The 19,346-nt window shown below is 45.4% G+C and overlaps 1 protein-coding gene across 3 annotated transcripts; it reads right to left on the reverse strand.

The window, feature by feature from the left end:
• Positions 1-60: 60 nt before the first annotated feature.
• FRS3 (fibroblast growth factor receptor substrate 3) lies at positions 61-19,026 on the reverse strand. Of its 3 annotated transcripts, none has more exons than XM_062595229.1 (9): positions 18,966-19,026; positions 15,870-16,003; positions 15,390-15,478; positions 14,677-14,863; positions 12,145-12,306; positions 11,403-11,560; positions 9,711-10,648; positions 1,583-1,660; positions 61-87 (listed from the first exon to the last, which is right to left on the reverse strand). In XM_062595229.1, the coding sequence occupies exons 3-8, from the start codon at positions 15,453-15,455 to the stop codon at positions 1,585-1,587; spliced, it is 1,587 nt and encodes a 528-aa protein (XP_062451213.1). In that variant the 5' UTR covers positions 15,456-15,478; positions 15,870-16,003; positions 18,966-19,026; the 3' UTR covers positions 61-87; positions 1,583-1,584. The 3 variants fall into 3 exon arrangements, with proteins under 3 accessions (XP_062451213.1, XP_062451212.1, XP_062451214.1); XM_062595228.1 differs by lacking the exon at positions 61-87 and adding an exon at positions 406-995; XM_062595230.1 differs by lacking the exons at positions 61-87; positions 1,583-1,660 and having other exon boundaries at positions 3,230-10,648.
• Between the last annotated feature and the right edge of the window lie 320 nt (positions 19,027-19,346).

The raw sequence follows: 19,346 nt of genomic DNA on the forward strand, positions 1-19,346 counted from the left end.
GACTCTGCGTATTCCTGGATCCCACACTGCTGGAGCTCTACAACTCCTCTTTATATACCCAAGGATGGTCTTCATCTCCTTGCGTCACTGCACACTCACATGCATTAAGCTTATCAACACATCCATAACATTTACATGAAGTATTTATCCCACAGGGCTATCAAGAAAACTCCAGGTCAAATACAAATACAAATGTTGTTCCATTTTCAAGCTATTCCTCAAACAAAGAAATTGATAAAAATGACTTGATAAGACTAACCCAAACCCACAAGAGTGAAGTTCACTACTAACCGACTTCTTTTTGATTTGATAGAGGTATCAAAGTCTTTCTCAAAAGCCAAATGAAATATAAATTTATCGTGTTTTCCTGAGATAGGATGAAAAGAATAACACGAGTTATCATCATCTGTACAATTTATTGTTTCCATTCTAGTTCTTAGCCCTAGTGTTTTAGAAAGTCATAGAATGACCCCAAAGGAAAGCAACATTCAGGCTTGAGTTGGAAAGACACTATACACAAAGGCATGCTCGCCTAGGAAGACACAAATGGCCCCATTAACTGTTCTTAAATTGACTCCAGCTGGGAAAAGAGTTTTCAGGAGAGATTTTTATAAGCCAAGGAACTACACTGTGCATTTCACCAAACAATTAGCCCTCACGTGCTGTAGAGTTTGAAACAAAAGCAAATCAACTCTTTGCACAGACCTATTGGCAGAGAACTTATGTAAGGGCACATGCACCTGCAGCGGATCAGCACAGCCAGCAAGAGCGAAACAGCATCTTGTTCAACACTGGTTTTATGACCTAAATCAGTTCTCTCATCCACACTCTAGTAGTCAACAGAAAGCAATATCTCTGCCCCAAAATGAAGTTCCATGGAGGAGTAAATGATTTCAGAGCTTTAGCTCCTGTATCACACAGGTCAGACAGCCTCATCCACATCTTTCTGCACTAAGTCCAATTTCCAGCTCAAACAAGCAGCAGGTAGAATTGTCCTGCAAAGATAAACCATGGGTGATCAGCCAACAGAAAGCAAAAGATGTCTGTCTGTGTAAACAGGCCTGTTTCTTTTTCATTTATTTTCAAACCTACTGCAATATTTTTTACAATTTTTCCTGTCAGTAAAATCAGACCGAATTGCTTTTTCTGTTTTCCTCTCCAAACTGTCAATAGTACATTCTTTAGACTGTCGTCAAAACTAAGAGATCCTCAATGCACATTTACTTCCATCTGTGGGAACAGACAGGAGCACTGGGGGTGATAGAGAAGTAATATGGTTGCACAGAGCTATCTACACAATCTGCCCTCTCCTTCCTTCCTATCCCGGGGACCTCAGCAGTTCAGTTTAGGACACATTACATGGCAAGTATTCTTTTCTCTGGCTTATTATCAAAAAGACAAACAATATCTTTTCATTCAAATGTAATCTTATCATCAAGGATCAGAATAAACAGTAGAAACTGTTCACCCCCTGATCAAAAAAAAAAGAGAAGAATGGAAAGAACATGATTGTCTGGAAACATTAGGTAACCAGTATTACCCACATCGACCCAAGCTGATTTTTATAGAACATGTGTCTCACCTTCAAGGTCCGTAAGAGCACAGACAAGGCACCTGGCCATTCCCAGTCGCAACGGGAGATGCACTGCTTACTGTCCATCTGCAAATATAACATATTCTAGTAAAAACGTGGAGGTGGAGGGCAATAGGAAGGGATTTGGGGTGGGGGCAGTACTCAGGGCCCCTGTGCAATGCTTCAAGCAGCACATTGGGTAAGCAAGACTAATGCAGGCTTTATTTGCTGAGTGTCTTAGCACACAAGATCACAGTCCCTCAGATTTTCCATCCTGAATGCCATAGGCATACTTGTGCTTACCCATTCTGACAGTATAAGGTACTTGAGTAACATTGTCAAGGTTTCCAGGAACAAAATGCAGGATAAAATTGTCAAAACTTTTTTTTTTTTTTTTTTTTTTTTTTTTTGGAGGGGGGTGTATACTTTCCCAATCCCATTTTTAGAGATTATTTTGCTCACTTTTTTTTGGCTTTGCTTAAGGCTGAACAAAGATCTTCACTAAACCATCTACAGGAATAGATTAGAGATGTGCAGTTTCCTAGAATTCAAGTTCAGTAGCATCTGTTTTGTTTCCTTCTTGAAGATCAAGCTCCTGAAATAAAGACAGCCTCAGCTTTGCTTTAAAAATAGTTCTAATACACAGGTTAACTTGCAAAAATATGAGCACTCAAGGCTCAACCAGCAGAAGTCAGGTGGAAAACTTCCAACCTTTTAAAATTAGAGGTCACAATGTTTAAGTTATTCCTTGAAAGAAATAAGAAGGAACCTGATGCAACTTTGAATGGTTGGGCCTCACTGTGTATAGCATAGGTTACACAGCAGTTATACACAGGTTTGACCTACTCTGGTCCAGTTCACAGTTGATAAGATGTTCAAATGCTAAAAATTTACAAAGCGATAGCTGGAAACCGAAGAAACTGACTCTGCAAAACAACCCTCATCCATGCCCTCATCAGACTTTCCTTAATGGCTCCTGCTTGACCTGGAACAGCCTCTAAAATCCTACCAGTCAAAATCTCCCTCTGCACACACAAATTCAAGAATTATTTTGCTTGTGTGGCCATGCTCTTTCTGCCCTTTAGACTACTCTGAGCATAACACGAGAAAGATCATCACTTTTCTGAGGAGGCAGTCATCGTTTGCATTCTGCATTGCGTTGCTGTTGAGAGACAGTAAAAGAGATTCTTCAGTATTAATGCTTCATTACCACTGAGTCTGAATCCTTTTCAATACGCCTGATGCAGTGAGACTAGTCAGACAGAAGAGCACAACCACTGCTCCACGTAGGCACAGAGTGGGCAGACAGCAGTTACTCCTCCAGAGGAGAGAGCCCTGGAAAACAAAGGTTGCAAGCAGTCCAGACTGAAGTGCTCGAGGACAACTCTTCATGAGGACTTCAGGGATGGAGCAGCAAAACCTGCTCTGGGCTGGGTTTAAAGACCAAGAGCTGCTTGTGGGATCCAGGATTGAAATAGGGGGTAAATTGCAAAATGCAAGACGCATGGCTCCCAGCCTAGCTATAGACAGGCAAAAGAGGGTCTGTGTAGTCCTATCCAGCTCCCTGGAGCTTTCAATTTTAAATGAACTCTAAAATGCACTTTAAAATATGACAATCTTCTCTTTGCAACATACAGAAAAGACATCACCACCAGATAATCATCATATTCTGTTTATTCTGTATACATTCGTAGTGCACGTTAATGCAAGACATGAGCACTCCTCAGGTAACATAGCACTGCTACTGTTCTTCGCCTTCACGGTTACACCCGGATGAAATATAAAGAGGGACTGAATGCATATCCATAGAAACAACCTGAAGAAGCATTTACACAGCAAGATCAACCTCTAAGGTCAAAGCGACTCCGAATCCCCGGTGGCCAGAGCACCGAAGCACCTTGGTTTTTTCTGCCACATCAGAAATGCTCAGTATTAAAGACACCAGTACAAGTAACAAGGAGAATCACATGGGAATAGAGGTTGAGATTACACAGATGCATCTGGGCCTTCCAACTTCAAATCACCTTTACTTATGAAGGAAAAACAAATTAGATCCCTTCTTTAGAATTAGCCTTTTCTATACTGTGGCCTGCAAGTACCAACTTCAAAAGCTTTCAGGATTTCCCCTAATATATTCACTTCTGGTGCCGTTCAGTATCAGGAGTCTAAACCTGTTCTGCTACCTGTGTGTGGCGTTTCAAGATGAGCCTACCCTGGTCGAAAAACAGGCTCCCCACAAAAACTGGCTGCACAACCCTGCAGAAGCTGTTATTTGAATCAGTACGTGGCAACGCATTCATTAACAATCACTCATTAATGATACTTCACAGGGAAGACACCAGCAGAGAGGGCTGAGTAGCATTACACAGAGGGACAGAGAAGGCTTTGGGAGAAAATGGCTAAGAGAGCACACAGCAGAACCGCTGAGCCCCGATACAGCACTGTCACCCACAGATCAGACAAGCGTCACGGTAAGGTCGATGCCATTCTCCCCATTTTGCCATGGAGGAACGGAGACACGGGGACAGGACACGCTCTGGCCATAGCCGCCGAGCAGGATCAGAGGTTGAGAGCGTGAGCTGGCGCAGCACCTCGCCGCCAGCCGTGCTGCGCGGACCACGCACACCTCCCAACGAGAGGCAGGTAGCAGCCCTGCCAGCTCAAGACAGGAGCCTGGGAATTAGAGGTATTTAGTCAGTCATTTCTCACTGGAAATAAAGACAGCAACAGCTGAAGCTGGGTTTGTTTTTCCTCCCAGTGAGCAGCATGGCTTATGTAATAAAAATAACACTTAGTACTTCAGTAACAGCTAACACATTCAAACTGCTTTGAGAAAATACCAATGTTTTAAACTCAGTTTGGCCTCTCCTTTGCCATCCTCTCCCTGTAAGGCAGGTACAGCTCACAAACGCTCAAATCTCCTTTCCTTAGGAGAACAAGCGGGCACATAGAATGGGATGAAAGAAAAAAAAAAACACAAAAAATATAAAATCCCTTCCACAGTAATAGACAACTGAGAGCTATGAAATGCTGTATCTCTAATAAGGGATTCTTGGAAAAGGAGCAGGGAAAAGATCTATTTATGCAGTCACCAGGGAAGAAATACCAGAGGAGAAAGTCCAGTTGATCAATTCAAAAATCCAGAGAAGAACCACTTAAAGAGGTTAAGTCAAATTCTCTCTGCACAGCACATGGCTGCTCACCAAAACATCTCTCGAGCTTCAATCTTGCAAGCAGGGGAAGAGAGACCAGCAAGGATGCAATACAGGCTCCAATGGGGCTACCCAAACCTGCTAAGCAGCCAGGTGTATAACCTGACAGTTAGGCCCACGCTGCGAGGTCCTCACCACTGTCCAGGCTGGCTCCGTATCACTGCCTAGAGCTATCCTTACAAACCAAAGAAAGTCTCAGCAAACAACAGCTGAACGCTGCTCCTTCTTCCAAGTTACCGTTCATAGGCAGAATAGGTCAGCACAAGGGGCAACACTAGTGTGAATCCTTCCAGAATCCTTCCACCATCCGCCTTCCAGAACCAGGCTTGGGAAAGCAACAGATCTCATGGCTTCAGTTCAGCCTCAGAGAGTAACTCCAGAGAAAAGGGTTTCAGCCGTACATTCACATATTCATTTCCTCCTAGTCAACTGCATGGCATCAGTTAGATGCCCAGAGCCCTGGAGGAATCCCTCCAACTCACCACCGCATGTACGGATGTGACCGCAAAGCAGGAGGTATTCTGCCCTAAGAAGATCACCTTGGTTGTGTGAGGGGTATCGGTTGAAAGGGATAGTGGGAGTCAATGGTTATTCCTAATTTAGTTCCCCATCTAAGAAGCAAGCACGTACATGTATAATTAATATGCATCCATTTGGAAAGTCCAGCATACTCACATGTAAGGCTCAAAACAACATCTGCAAGAAAGGGAACCATTACACACAGACAAAGGCAGAATCATGCGATGGTAAAATGAATTCTAGCCACCTGACGGAATATTCTCTTAAATAGCCGTGTCACAGCTGACTCTACCAAATTTAGTGGCATTAGCCCTTGGGTGAATTTGGCCCACAAAAAAGTAAGTTAAGTGGAGAGATGCAAGTAATCTTTGCAAAGTGCCATAAAAATACAACACACTTCATAAACTTGATTTTCAACCAAAAGAAAATAGTAGCAGGGAAAGACTCCAAAGAACTACGAGTAGGAATCATTATTCCCACTGCCTGTTACCCAAATCAAAGTGGAGGGAACTGAAAGAATGAGAAAATATTAATTCAAATCCCCTAGCCTTTTCAACCTGTTGATTTCTTCTCCCCAAAACGATTTCAAGTGTGACCACTAGAGGAAGCTGTGAGACTAGAGAGCACCATTCAGGTTTCAATATTAGAAATCCAAGATAACCACATTTCTGTTCCTGGTGCTCCAAGAACTGCTGCCTCAGAGTTCAAACACAACTCCAGATTTTTCTTCCATTTTCATATCACCTGTGAAACTGAGCATTAAGTAGCTCTGAAAGGATCCTGATCACTTAATGAGGATCTTGCTTTTGTGAAGTTATCCACAAAAATGAAAAAGTAAAAAAGGCACTGGCGCATGAACATGGTGTGTCCTATGAGAGCCATAAATGGTAAGAGGTTCCCTGCATGTGGTCTCACATTTAATTGCTTTAACATTAATAAAAAAACTCAATGCAAACAAATAGCTGTTACCAGCTTTACACACCCTAAGCTTTCCGGGAGCTTGCAGTATCACACAAGCAAAGCCTCTGTTCACCCTACTCAAGGCCACAAGGGTGAACACAAAGTAAAGCAGAGGACAGTGAAGCAAGACTACCAGACTACTATTCACTGAAAATGGCAAACACAGAAGCAGCCAGCACAGGCCCTCCTTTGACCTTACAGATAAGAAAATTTAATTCTCTTTCTCCTTTTTGAATAGGTGCAGCATGCATCCCATAAACAGAATAAGAAATGTCACAAGGGAGCAGCGGTAGCGTGTTTGCTATGTACACACAGCTATTTCACAGTGATCTCCTTGTCACTTCTGCCTTCTACATCCTTGTGAGGTAGGGGAGTATTAGCTTCAGTGGAAGAAGGGAGGCACAAGCCAGGGAACATAATTGTCCAGGAGACATGAAAGTCAGTAGTTTGAATGGTCAAGACCAAGTTTCCCAAATCCAAAGCTAATTTAGAGTCACCTAAATGGGATTCCCCTGGGACACACTGGGAAGTTCAGCCTCTGCAAGGCCTACAGAGGGGAAACACCAGCAATCAAGCTGTGCTGTCCCAACACTCTGAGCTCCCACCACCTACAGATCCTCACACCAGCCTCACCCCACTGGAGACCTGTAGCAGCCCCACAGGCCACCCATGCCCACAGGGAGCAGCCGGTGACACCAAGAAAACAAGCAGTCCAGGCCTCTCCTAACTTCTCCTGGATAGATGAGCAGTCACCCAGCAGCGGCTTCCCTTGCATTTAACCAACCTGCAAACTTCCAATCTGCAAACTTGGCAGAAAGCCTCTTCTATGCAGGTAGGAAAGGGCCCTGACATCTTGCTCCATGCATACATCAAACATTTCATCCTTTTTTTATTTTCTTCTTTCTAGAGGAAGAAGGGAATACATATTTTGCATTTCTCAGCTCAGGTAGTGACAAGGCAGGCTCATAGGAAGCTCCTAGAGCACTGCCCCTTGCTGTTATGTCAGGGTTCCTAATGCTGTCCCAGAGGGTGATACGTAGAGCTTATAAACTCTTTATTTAAATAGCTTCCTTAAATACATTTGGTTTTTCTTTTTTTCAAATAAATAACTTCTTCTCTCACTTCCCTAAATGAAAACTAGATATAGGGGGATACATTACTTGTCTTTTTTCCTTTAAATAAAGTTATTTGGCATACATATAAAAATATATTATTCAAGTTTCTTTTCAGTTACAAAACACATAATGGTTGGGGTGGAGAAAAGAATGGAAGACAATCATAGAATCATAGAATGGTAAGGTTGGAAGGGACCTTTGGAGATCATCTAGTCCAACCCTCAGCGTAGCCTGTATGGGGATTGAACCCGCAACCTTGACATTAGCAGCACCACGCTCTAACTGACTGAGCTAAACCTAACCCCAATCACAAGGACTTCCCTCCAAAAAAGAAAAATCACTGAATTCTAGCACGTGGAGCACTTTTAACTTACACTGCAATAAACAGTAAGCCAAGAAATATGTGCTGTGTAGACTCAGGCATGGCATTAGTTATATTTTTATCATTTTTCTTAACTGTACATCACATGTCCTTGCTCCCAGAAAGGTCACATTCCAAAATGACACAATAGCACTTCAGAAATCTAGAAATCAAGTTTCTGGACCTCAGAATCAAGTTACAACTGGACAATCAGGTTCTCTCCTCTTTCACCCCAGAGATTCTCTGACTCTGCAGATGGTAAAACACTAGGAACAAGGAGGACATGGCAAAGCTTGGCAACCTTTCTGCCAGGAGTGGGAGAACTCACAGAGCACTGGATCTCTCAAATCGTATTCCAAGGAGGAAGGTGAAGAACACAGACAGCAGAAAGATGGGACTCCAAACGCAGAGTACTTCTGTCTCATAGAAACATCTAACAATGGCAAAGAGTAATCCAGGAAGGGATTAGGCTGCAGCATGTCACCAAGTACACAGTGGTGGTGGAACATCCTGCAATGGGAGAGAAGCAGAGACCCTACACAGCACCTCACACACAGGCCTGACAGCTCAGCTTGTATTCAGCTCTTATTTCAATAGACAAACCCACATCAGAGGCCATAGATTTATCCAAGAGCCTAATTTAGCCCTTCCAAGTCTACAGTTGTATGAAACAAAATGCGCGTTCAGTCAAAACACTGATCAAATATTTCACGTGGATTCAACCAGGCACATGGGTGTTGGCAGCAACTTTGATATGACTCTAAGCTTGGCTGCTTTGCAACTCCGCTCACACTTGCATGTCTCCCGTACGATTTCCCACCCACTCTCCAACAGTGAGCCTCAGCTAGCAAGTTTGGGATTTGCAGCTGCTCTTTTGCCCCTTTGCAGCACAACAGAGCCACAAACTCTGTTCCGAGATCTGGTCCCCAAAAAAGGTTATGAGCCACTGAGAGGAAGTGTTTCATATTGGCACCAGCTTTCACAATTATCAATGCAATACAAAAGGGCATTAAATGAATAAATAAATAAATATAGAGTAAACAAATAAATAAAACAACAAAATCAACAGCACTTCTGAACAGTCACCAAAAAGTATCTTAAAAAAACAAAACAGGTAACATACAGTTTAAGGTATCTAAACTAAGCCTCAAACTTCTCTCAAATTTGCAGTCCTCCCATCCACTTTTTCAGCAAGCCCCCCTCAGGAAACCAGGTTTATGTTATCACATAAACCTGTGCCCATGTCTGTCTGTCCTCCTCTGTTAATTTCTGGAGATGCCCAATTCCAATCAAATTTGAGAAAGGCACAGAAGAATCACAGACTTCTATGGGTTTCAGGAAAATAGGCAACAGAGCAGGGGGGAGAAAGTAGCAGCAACTGGAGAGGGAGAAAGACTGCACCATAAGCTCCCATGTCATCAGCGATCAGAAAAAAAACAGACTTTGGAATGATCCCACTACAGAGGGTACTTCCCTTGGAGCTCACCAGGAGTCACAAGGCATGAAAATCCCCAAGAAACGGGCTCAATTTACAGTCAAGCTCTTAAAGCAACTTGCTTTTAGGAACACTCCGCCACCATGCTACTGCCTTGCCTGTATAGCCAGGCTGTTGGCACCAAGGAGCTGTCAGAAAAGCAGATTTAACCCTATTTAAGGTTGTATCCACACAGTGCCAGTTCTCATGCTGGCACCTTCTGCCCCTCTCTCCAGAAAGAAAAATTTAACCCTCAAATAATGTCTTCAAAGATCCCACAAGGCTTTAAAAACAAACTACACAGGGAGAGTGGAGAGGGGAAGACTGGCAAATAGACTAGCCTTAACATCAGCTGTAGGAGCCACCCCGTGACACGAGGCAATGGGGTAAACAGGAAAGCAGAAGGCAAGGGCAAATGGATGTCACACCGGGCAATACACTGAAGGGCAGATACCGAAGCTACAACACTGTGCTTGCACTTGGCATTCCCCCTTACAGAGGCAGGTCAGTGCTGTTATGTCGAGTTTTCCTTGAAGTCCCATCATCTCTTGGCAGGGCCCTTTGCAAGTTGGACATGGCTGCTGTCTTTTTTAGGTCAATGACCGCATAGGAGTCCGTCCGGTGGGCTTCATGGGTGGCAAGAGGTGGGGCGTGGGGGACCGGCGACTTCTGATGTCCCTTGTGCGGCTCAGCCTCCAGCTCCACCTGGATGTAGTTGAGCTGCCGTGGTTGCTCTGGACAGGGCCGGGGGAAGTCAAAGTTGAAGACGCTGGACATGCAGTTGCGACGAGGTTTTGGCAAGAAGCCGCTGCGCCGCAGGCCACTGCCCCCATACAGTGCAGTGTTTTCCGAGTTCATGTAGTTCTGCAAAGGATCGTCTTCACTAGCCTCAGGGTAGCCGTTGGGGGAAGGTGTCAGCCCATCCCCAGTGTCTGTGACCTCCTCCCCTCGTTGGAGTGGCTGGCACTCCCACACTGGAGGCAGCGATGGCAAGTTCTCATAGTGCAGCAAAGCCGTTCTGCGATGGGAGCAGCCAGATAAGCCCAGGTCCTCCCGGGTGAGTTTCAAGCGCCCACCTCGGTGAAGAGATGTGCTGCTGGGGGGCAGCAAGCCATTGACATTCTCGTAGACGCACTGGGGTGAAGCACACTCATCCTCACATTCGTTGTTGTTGTTGGGGGCACAGAAGTACGTCCTGCACTCCCGGTGGTGCTGACAGATGCTATCTCGTTTCACTGTGTGCCTGTAGGTGGATGTGGGACCTAACACAAACTTAACCTCCCCTGGTTGCAGAAAAACCTGGGGATTGCGGTCTTCTAGAGAGCAGCTGTGGATCCTGTGGGGGAAAGGAGGGTGGACTTCAGGCAAGGAGTGCATACAATGTCGGCCCCTCAGCTCCTGATCACCACTGGCTGTGTTCACGTAGGTATGGGACTGCAAGGAGAGAAGCAGAGGGACAGTGAAAGAAGAAGAGATGAGACGAGAACACAGCAGGTGTCAGCAGCTGAGAAAACAACAGGAAAGGGAAGGACTTGGGTGGCTGATGGAGCAGGAAGAGAGTAAAGCATTTCAGAACTTGAGAAGATTTTGGGAAGCAAGAAGTCATTGGTGAATTTGTGGACTGAAGCAGAGACAAAAGGGAGTTCAACTGTAGAAGATTCAGATCATCTGTTTCACGCTAGATACATATATGTGGGACAGAACAAAAAGCAAAGCCACTAGCAAAATGCTTTACTGAGCAGTTTACACTGCAGATATTGCTGACCACAGGATTATGTAGGGCAAATCTTAAAACTCTAAAACCAAGAAAAGATATCTGAACATCAAAAATAAAATGAAGAGTATGCATCTGCATATAAATCCAGAGTTGTAGTAACTGATAGACAGGGCAACATGACTCGGAGTCATGTCGAAAATTAAGCGTTGCTGTTGCATAATTGCCAAGACAGTATCAGTGGATTAAGGAAGCCAAGTCAGTTCATCTCAATAGAGTGTTTGTTCCAATCAAGCATGGTAGAGCAGAAGCCTCTAGGACCAAAATAAAGCAAAAGAAACAACAGATGATGAGGTGTGAGGATCCCCTGAGCTTTGCTGTAGTAAGGAAAGCCTAGAATTGCACAGGACTGGAAGAGAAACATGCTTGCTGTTCATTGCTCACAATAACAGAATCTAAGAGATCCAGGTTTACCTGCTCATCAGGCCCAATGAGGGCATGAGTAGAGTCTTCACCCACAGAAGAATGCCTCAGGCTGCTCACAGAGGGGGGGCGAGCTGTAGAATAAGATAGGGTTTCTCCAGGGAAGCTGTGAAATCCATTGGGAAATCCTGGGACAGTGTACCCCAGACCTGGAAGGGAATTGAGATAGATAATCATTAGAACATTGATTTGATACAAAATACAGAGTTGGCTGTATTTTCACAATGAGCTGGTCTCTTAAATGCATCTTGAAAGGCAGAATCAGCTAGTCTGGAAAAGACTTCTACCATGAGGCTCATAGTATACATACAAGGGCGAGGCTCTCTTCTTTTGTCACTCCTAATAGAGGCAGGAATTGAACAAACCTTAATTCTCCCAAACGTGTTTTCCTTTAGGAACCACCTGACCCTCAAAGGAGCTATTTAAAAAGGTCATTTGGCAGAGGTCCAGATGAAAACCAACTGAAGGCTGACAACTTGCTTATCTATTGGAAGGCTTTTTTTTTTTTTTGCCATTTCCTTGGAAACAAAGTATCACATCACAAACAAGTGGGGGCCTTAAAATAAACATGCTGGATGGGACATACACAGATGCAAAGAGACAGTTCAGCAGCAAGCCAGTACATGGGAGAAAGCCCATGGGCTGGAAAGGACAGTTTTCACACAAGCAATTCCAGGCATTGCTCAAGTCTCTGCATTCCCCCTCTTCTCCTCAGATATCAAAGAAGCCTTACTGTTAGGCGCCTGGGGAGTCCGGGAAAGCTCCCGCTCTGTTGGGTGGCTGTTCCTGGTGATGACAACAGGCTCTTCCACAACGTTGATACTATTACATTGCATCAGGTCCTGAAGCAAATTAAAGATCTCCTCTGCTCTGGAACACTTAAATGCAAAAATCCCTGCACAGTAATGAAGAGTTGGGTCAGAAGAGCAAAAAAGCAAGCCTGCTTTAACAAGAGTATAATTCTAGGCTATAAATAAACAAGCATGATTGATTTTAGCGCATTTAACGCAATCAACCCTTGCAACTCACAGCCACAGGAGAACAACTAACAGCTCAGTGGATTAATGAAAGATCAGACATTTCAATGAGTTGTGAGAATGTTCATCCTTCCATTGGATGGGATAAAAAATTGTTAGGAGGATGTAAATCCTCCTGCTTTAAGTCATAAACTGAACAGACAGACAAGCAGGAGAAGAGTCTCCCTTTTCCTATGCAATGACTTGGTAGAAAGTGTCTTGCATCCTTCTTTAAGGCCCATGGCACTAGCCACTAACTGAAAAAGGACACTGAAGAGAGCTGCTGGGACCTGGTAAGGCAGTTCCTAGACTCCTTAAAACACCTTGACAAATCATAAGACAATATTTTGTAAGGCACTTTCTATATTCAATTGCATCCTGATGTGACATTTCTGCATAGCATAACCTATTGTTGCAGCAAAGCAAATATGATGCCAGGACTACCACCTGAAAAAATGGTGCACTACCAGCAGAAAAACAGCACTTCAATTATCTTAAGGGACAAGCTAGCTGGTTGTGCTCCACTTCTAATCTTCTATTTTAACTCACTTGGCACCCAGACCAATTCCCACCGCCAGTGGAAAGTCTTTCCAGTGACCGACGGGAGCTGAATGGGGCCTTGTGGAGTGTTAACCAGAGGGAGAGACAAGAGCACCATATTTCAAAAAAAATGTGTCAAATTAAATAGTGGCTCCTCAGCTGAGCAGCCCAAACCAGACCTGGTGCGTGCAGAGCCAACCAATCCCAAGCTGGCACGCACACACACGCACAAGAGCCATAGCAACAAGAACAGCATGGCAACAACAGCTTCTACCCCAAAGAAAAATGTTTAAAATACTCTGGCCACAATATAGCTGTATCTGCCTTATTTAAGATGAGGAGCTGCAGCAGGAACAAATTCTCCTAATAAAATTAACTGAGCAGAAAGAATTCCTACAAGGAAAGGAGGAAACTAATCAATATAACAGTGGCATCCATCCGAATTTTGTCTGCGTTAAGACTGATGAGTTAGCATGTGTCTGCTGAAAGATTTTTTAATATATGAAGAACAAATAGCTCTGCTTCATCATCACTATCTGGATCTACACAAAAAAAAAAACAGGCAGAATTCTAATTACTCATCTGCATTCTGTAAAGGCAAAACAGACAACCAAAGACAAGCAATTCCCATTGCTAGCAACTGAGAAGCATACAATTCAGGAGAGGAAAACCCCACTTACATAAATATTAAAAAGGAGCATACGGCATTACAGATTTGCGCAGTACTTCACACAGATACTGAACAGTCATGTGCTGCCCTTCTGGATATGAAGAAGTTTACAAACACATTAGTAGAATGAAAAAACACAAACTTTTTTTCCATTGGTCCCATGTGCCAAGAAAATGCTCAGTTTTTTAAAAGCAAGAGAGAGAGACTGGTAAAGGAACTTATAGGCACCATAGTAAAATTGGAGTTTATTCCCAGCTCTGCTGATGATTTGGCATGTACTCCAGGGTGAGTCACTTCCCTTCTCTATACACAGGATCCCCATGCACAAGATCTGTAAAATATAATGACTCCTTTGCCCCCATGTTACAAATTGCTGCCAAACAGTAAATACAAAACATTAAGTAGAACTAGTACTAACAAAGGCAGAGAATGCACTGAGAAATACAAGAATATTTATACTACTACTGCTATTGATGTGGATTTGGAAGCTCTGTGAAATTAGCAAATCCTCAAAGAAACCTGAAAAGATGCAGATCATGCTCTTTTACTTTCTCCCTAGAGTTGAAAGATGCTTAATAAAGCTTTAGTCTTGCAAAAAGCACTTTCTAGCTCCTAGAAGGACACCTCCAGAAACCCCTCCTACTACAGGTAAACATGGTTAGCTCCAAAGCACAGAGCTGACAGCATAACTAACATCCTGTCCAACACAAAGTATGCCTCCTCCAGTTAAAACTTCAGCTGCACCACTTACCTTATGTTGTACCAATTACTTTATGAGAGCCAATGCACTAGCGAACTGAGACCACTAGATTTAAGGCTATATATGTCCTGAGCCGCAATATTGCTAGCATTAGTGTTTTAATTGGGAGTATTAAGTGTATGCATAGGCACATTCCAGTATTCTGGGGGAAGAGAGGCTGCAGACAAACATGTTGATTTGTTAGATGCAAGAACTCGGGAAGACATAAGCGTTGACTCACTTGAGCTTACTGGGAATAGAAACTTCAGAGCGCCTTCCTCCAGGAAACACAACACTCACCCTGCCCTGTCTGGCAGCGACGTCCGCTCTCAAAGGAGAACAGGTTGGAATCATAGCCATAGCGGCGCAAGCAGAGGTAGGGCCACCTGACAGCATCTCGCTTGTGAGTGTGCAAGATGAGCTCAGTCTGCGTCAGTTCCATAATCCCAGATCCCAGCTCGTTACCTTCATCATCCACATTCGTTACCTGCAGAGGTGGCACGGCTTGCATCAGGAAAATCTGTGTACTTGTACCCAAAGAAGTGCTACAGGTTTAGGCCCACCACCAAAGATATTTTAATTCCCATGGACTTCCCTTTCATTTACTAAGATGCATTTTTTTCAGTTGAGAGCATGAATTCATTGTTGGCAGAAGGCGCCAAGTTGGCAGCCTTGGAGACTGTATGCTTGGCAGTTCAGCTGATGTCTCAACACAAACACTGGAAGATAGCCCTGAGCAATAAGAGATTTCTCTCCAATTCTCCATTTCCTTGCTAAGGGAGAATCTCAGTGGAGAAGTACTATCTGAGTCCTATTTTTCAAGCAAGGTTTCTTAATTAAAAAACAAAAAAAACCAACAAAAACATATCTGTAAATCTCATCACATGAAAGAATTCATGTGAAAGAGCAGGGGTTTTCTTTGCTTTCCTGCCTGGCACCCAACCCAAGCTGATGTTTCCTAGTAGTTGTTGATGTTACAGATTCCCCTCTGACGATGAAAGTCCAATCTGTACCTTAAATTTGGTGGGATGGTTGTCTAGGATGCTATCCCTGCACAGACAACTGCAGCAGCTCCCCATGATGCCAGCATAAGAGGTAATCCCTGGGAGAGGACACAAAACAGAGAACAATCACATCTTCAAACCATCTCCTCCATTCTCTCAGAACACACAGCATTTATATACCCTTCTTAATCACCCTGCACATGAACCGGAGTGTTTGAATCTCAACTGGTTTTTTTGTTTGTTTGTTTGAAAACTCTTCTGTGTGTTACTCAATCGATAGATATCATATATTATAAGGCTGATTAAGAATAACAGCTCTCTGGTGCTACTTTATTCACTTTTTCATTAATCTGCAACATAGCCTAAAAGATTCCATTTCACCCCTTACAGGAGAGCTGTACTAACAAACAGGTAAAGCATGAAACTACCCAAAGCACCTCTGTGGGGTCTGAACAAAGTTAGTAACTTTTAATCTCATTTGGTTCTTACCATTAGGCAATTGTTTGATCTTTTTGGAGAAGTGGGAAGAAATCCCACTACTGTCCCTCTATCTTCCTCAGGACTTCATAGTAACCAGGCGTTGCAGTCACCTAGAACATGAGGGAAACTGTCCCATCTTCTACCTGACACGGAGAATAGAATTAAACAGATCAATAGACAAAACACAGAGAATAATAATAGAAATTTGGAGGAGGGGTGTCACTGAATTTCCCTCAAATATCACACAGAAGGAAAGTGCATTTTTTTAAAAATTAACTCCCTGCATTTAAATGAGCATAGAAAATAATTCTGCACAGACCACTCCTAAAACACAGCACATTTAACACAGACACCAGGTATGCACACTTGCACTGATATTGAAGGCTAGTGAAAATTATCCTTCATCACTATCTGTGCCAATTTTCTAGCAAATATATGTCATTAAGAACTCACATAGGTCTTGCATAGACACTCACAGGTCTTGAAACCATTTGCATCCCAATGGGCAAAGTCTACAAAGTATGTTAAAAAATACAACTTCTGAAAAACACAGTCTATAGCCAAAAAGAACTAAAAACAAGAGACATTTTACTTCTTAACTTTGAGATCCTGTTGAGGAAGGCAGTTTATCAGAGCTACTGTAACACAAACAGAATATTGAATGGCAGATGGCTTTAAAGATGTGGGGAATCACACACATCTGCTGCTTAGGAATGTGAAGACATCTTCATTAGATGGAAGGTCCTTAAGGGTCAGAGAACAAGCAGCCTTAAAAGCAAATGAACACAACAGCTGTTGTATGTTGAACTGTGAAAAGGAGCAAATGCCAGAAAACAAAAAGATGCAGCTATCTAGTGTTTTTCAGAGAGTGCAAGCACGCAGGAGTTACAAACACTAGTAGTAAGAAAAATTGGCATCTCTGATGCAACCTTAACAAACTTCGCATCAACTCCAGGGCGCTAGAATCAGCAGCAGATAATACAACAGGATGCCATGCTTTATTTGGCAAGAACAGCTAATGATATCTCCGTCTGAGGCCTGAGAGAATAAAGCCATATGGATAACCAGCCTGGCACTACAACAGTAAGTAAAATGAAAAGGCTATTGGAAGTCTCTCACTCTGGCACGCCAGAGTCTGCCTCACCAGTCGCTCCAAATTAAACAATGGATCATGGAGTTGTATCTGCAGACACACACATTACAGAAACTGCCATCAGACTTCCAGACAGCGCGCCGTGTAACTGTACAGCATCACGAAGGGATGGGGCAGAGCTGGCAGTGAGCTGACCGATGGATCCCATTTCATTTTTTGCACCAAAACACAATCTAAATTATCTTCCATGGCAATTTCGTATCACTTTGACCCCTGAAGAATTCCCAACTCTGTCCTAGTCCTTTAGAGTCCTCCAGAACCTGACAACTTCCTTTTGAGCAAGTTGGAGGAGCACTGTCCCGTATCGGTTGGCCACCCGCCTTTTCGCGCACACCAGTTATCCCAACCATAATAACGCTACACATTCCCTGTTCAAAACGGCATCCTGTTCAAATTGTCCTATTTGGTTTTTCTACACTCAGTACTCCCAGCTGACTTTACAGACTTTGATCAATAATTCAGCAAGAGATTCCTCTCTGTTTCATCTAATCTGGTCACTAGGGTCCCTGGTCTCCACAGTTTCCGTCTTTCCATTCCTACCTAATCAATTCCCTTGGTAAAAAACATCTTGCAGAAAACATCTTACCTTTGCCCCCTTCTCATTTGTTTATTTCTCTCTCTCTCTGGTGCTTCCTTTATCCCTCATCTCTCTAACAGGTGAAGCATTTAGGAAGCAGTGCTGTGGCCTACGCTGAATTGCTATTACAGATAGAACTGAACAAGTAAGAAAAAACATAGCGAGATCCCCAAGGACTCCCTTGGTACTTCCAGCTGCTCCTCACTCTTGAATTATTTTAGCCACATCCCTTCCATACAAATATCAAGAGTCTCAGAACTCCAGTCCCTTGCTCAGCGCTTTCAACACACACCTTTCTGATGGCTGTGTTCGCAACATCAAAGCCTTTACTACTTGAACCAAATGTACTAGCAGCACCATACGCGTCTCTGAAAGCAAGAGCACATGCCTCCCTAGATCAGCAGTCTCATTCCTCTCCGCTGTCTCCCAAGCTACAAGGACCCAAACCTAACTCCTCCTAGAAGTCTTCACACCCCTCCTCAGCCCACTCTACAAACCAGAGCTCACCTCTTCCTATTTCATAGCCAGGTTGCTCACTCTCTTTGCAAATCTTCTATGGAGATGCCCTCCACCCCACCAAGCCCACAGAAGACCCTTCCATGTCTCCAAGCTCAATTATCCTAAAACCTAGCAATGCAGAAGAGGGTCTGTCCAGTCTCAGGTGATCCTGGCACCTGGTCCAAGCACCCCAGTCCCGCTGACACTGTGAGCAAAGCGCACCGGGGGGGGGGGGGGCAAACCCACACTGACAGCATTGGACAAGGATACTTGGCGAGCAAATGCATTTGGCTCCCCACAAGCACCCTCCTGATGTCCAGTATCAACAGACCCACTGCCCCCTTCACCAACCATCAATATGGGGGGAGGAGGAAAGGGGCTGCAAGCACACCCCGTCCCGCTGCAGGAGGGCATCTCCGGGGCAAGAGGGGCTGCGGCAAAGGAGGAGAGGGCGCAGGAGGTGGGGGCGAGGAAGGGGCCCACACAGCCCATGGACGGGCAGTGCGAAGGGGCAGCAGGATGGGGCCAAGTACTGGGGAGGAGACGGGGAGGGGGGCACGGGGCACGTGAGGGAGAGACGGGGCAACCAGGGGAGCGCAAGGGGCAACTGGGGCATACAGGGGGCTGGGCAAGGGGGAGAGCAGGGGCGGGAAGGGGGCAACGGGGGGGAAGGGGCAGCAGTGGAAAGGGGGGTGCGCAAGGAGGCTATGCGGGGCGAAGGGGCGCGCAGGGGGGCAACCGGAGGGGCGCGGGGGGAAGTGGCGATGGGGCGGGGGGCGATGGGGCGGGGGGCCTGGGGAAGACGTGAGCGGGGCCGGGGCCGGGGCCGGGGCCCGGGGGGGGGGGCAGGCCCGGCGGCCCGGGCCGCGGTCGGTACCTGAGGCGCTGCCCGGCTCCGCCGTCCGGGAACCGAGGGCCGGGCCCGGCGCGCTGCTCCGGCCCCCGCTGCCGCCCGGCCCGGCCCGGCCCGGCCCGTGCCCTGCCCTGCCCGGCCCGCCGGGACCGGGACCAGGACTAGGACCGGGTCCGGGTCGGGCCCCGCCACCGCCGCCTCCCCCCAGCCCGGGCCGGGGCCCGCCGGGAGCAGCGAGTCCGCCGGCCGCCGCCTAGAGCGTCTCCGGCTCGGAGGACCCGGCAAGGCCGGCGCGAGGCCGCTGGGGAGCGCGCGAGACCCGCGGCGCCTCGACGGCGGGGGCGGGGCGGGGCAGAGGGGGCGGGGCAGAGGGGGCGGGGCAGAGGGGGCGGGGCAGAGGGGGGT

This window comes from Rhea pennata, chromosome 25 (genome assembly GCF_028389875.1).
Source record: "Rhea pennata isolate bPtePen1 chromosome 25, bPtePen1.pri, whole genome shotgun sequence".
NCBI classification, from domain to species: Eukaryota; Metazoa; Chordata; class Aves; order Rheiformes; family Rheidae; genus Rhea; species Rhea pennata.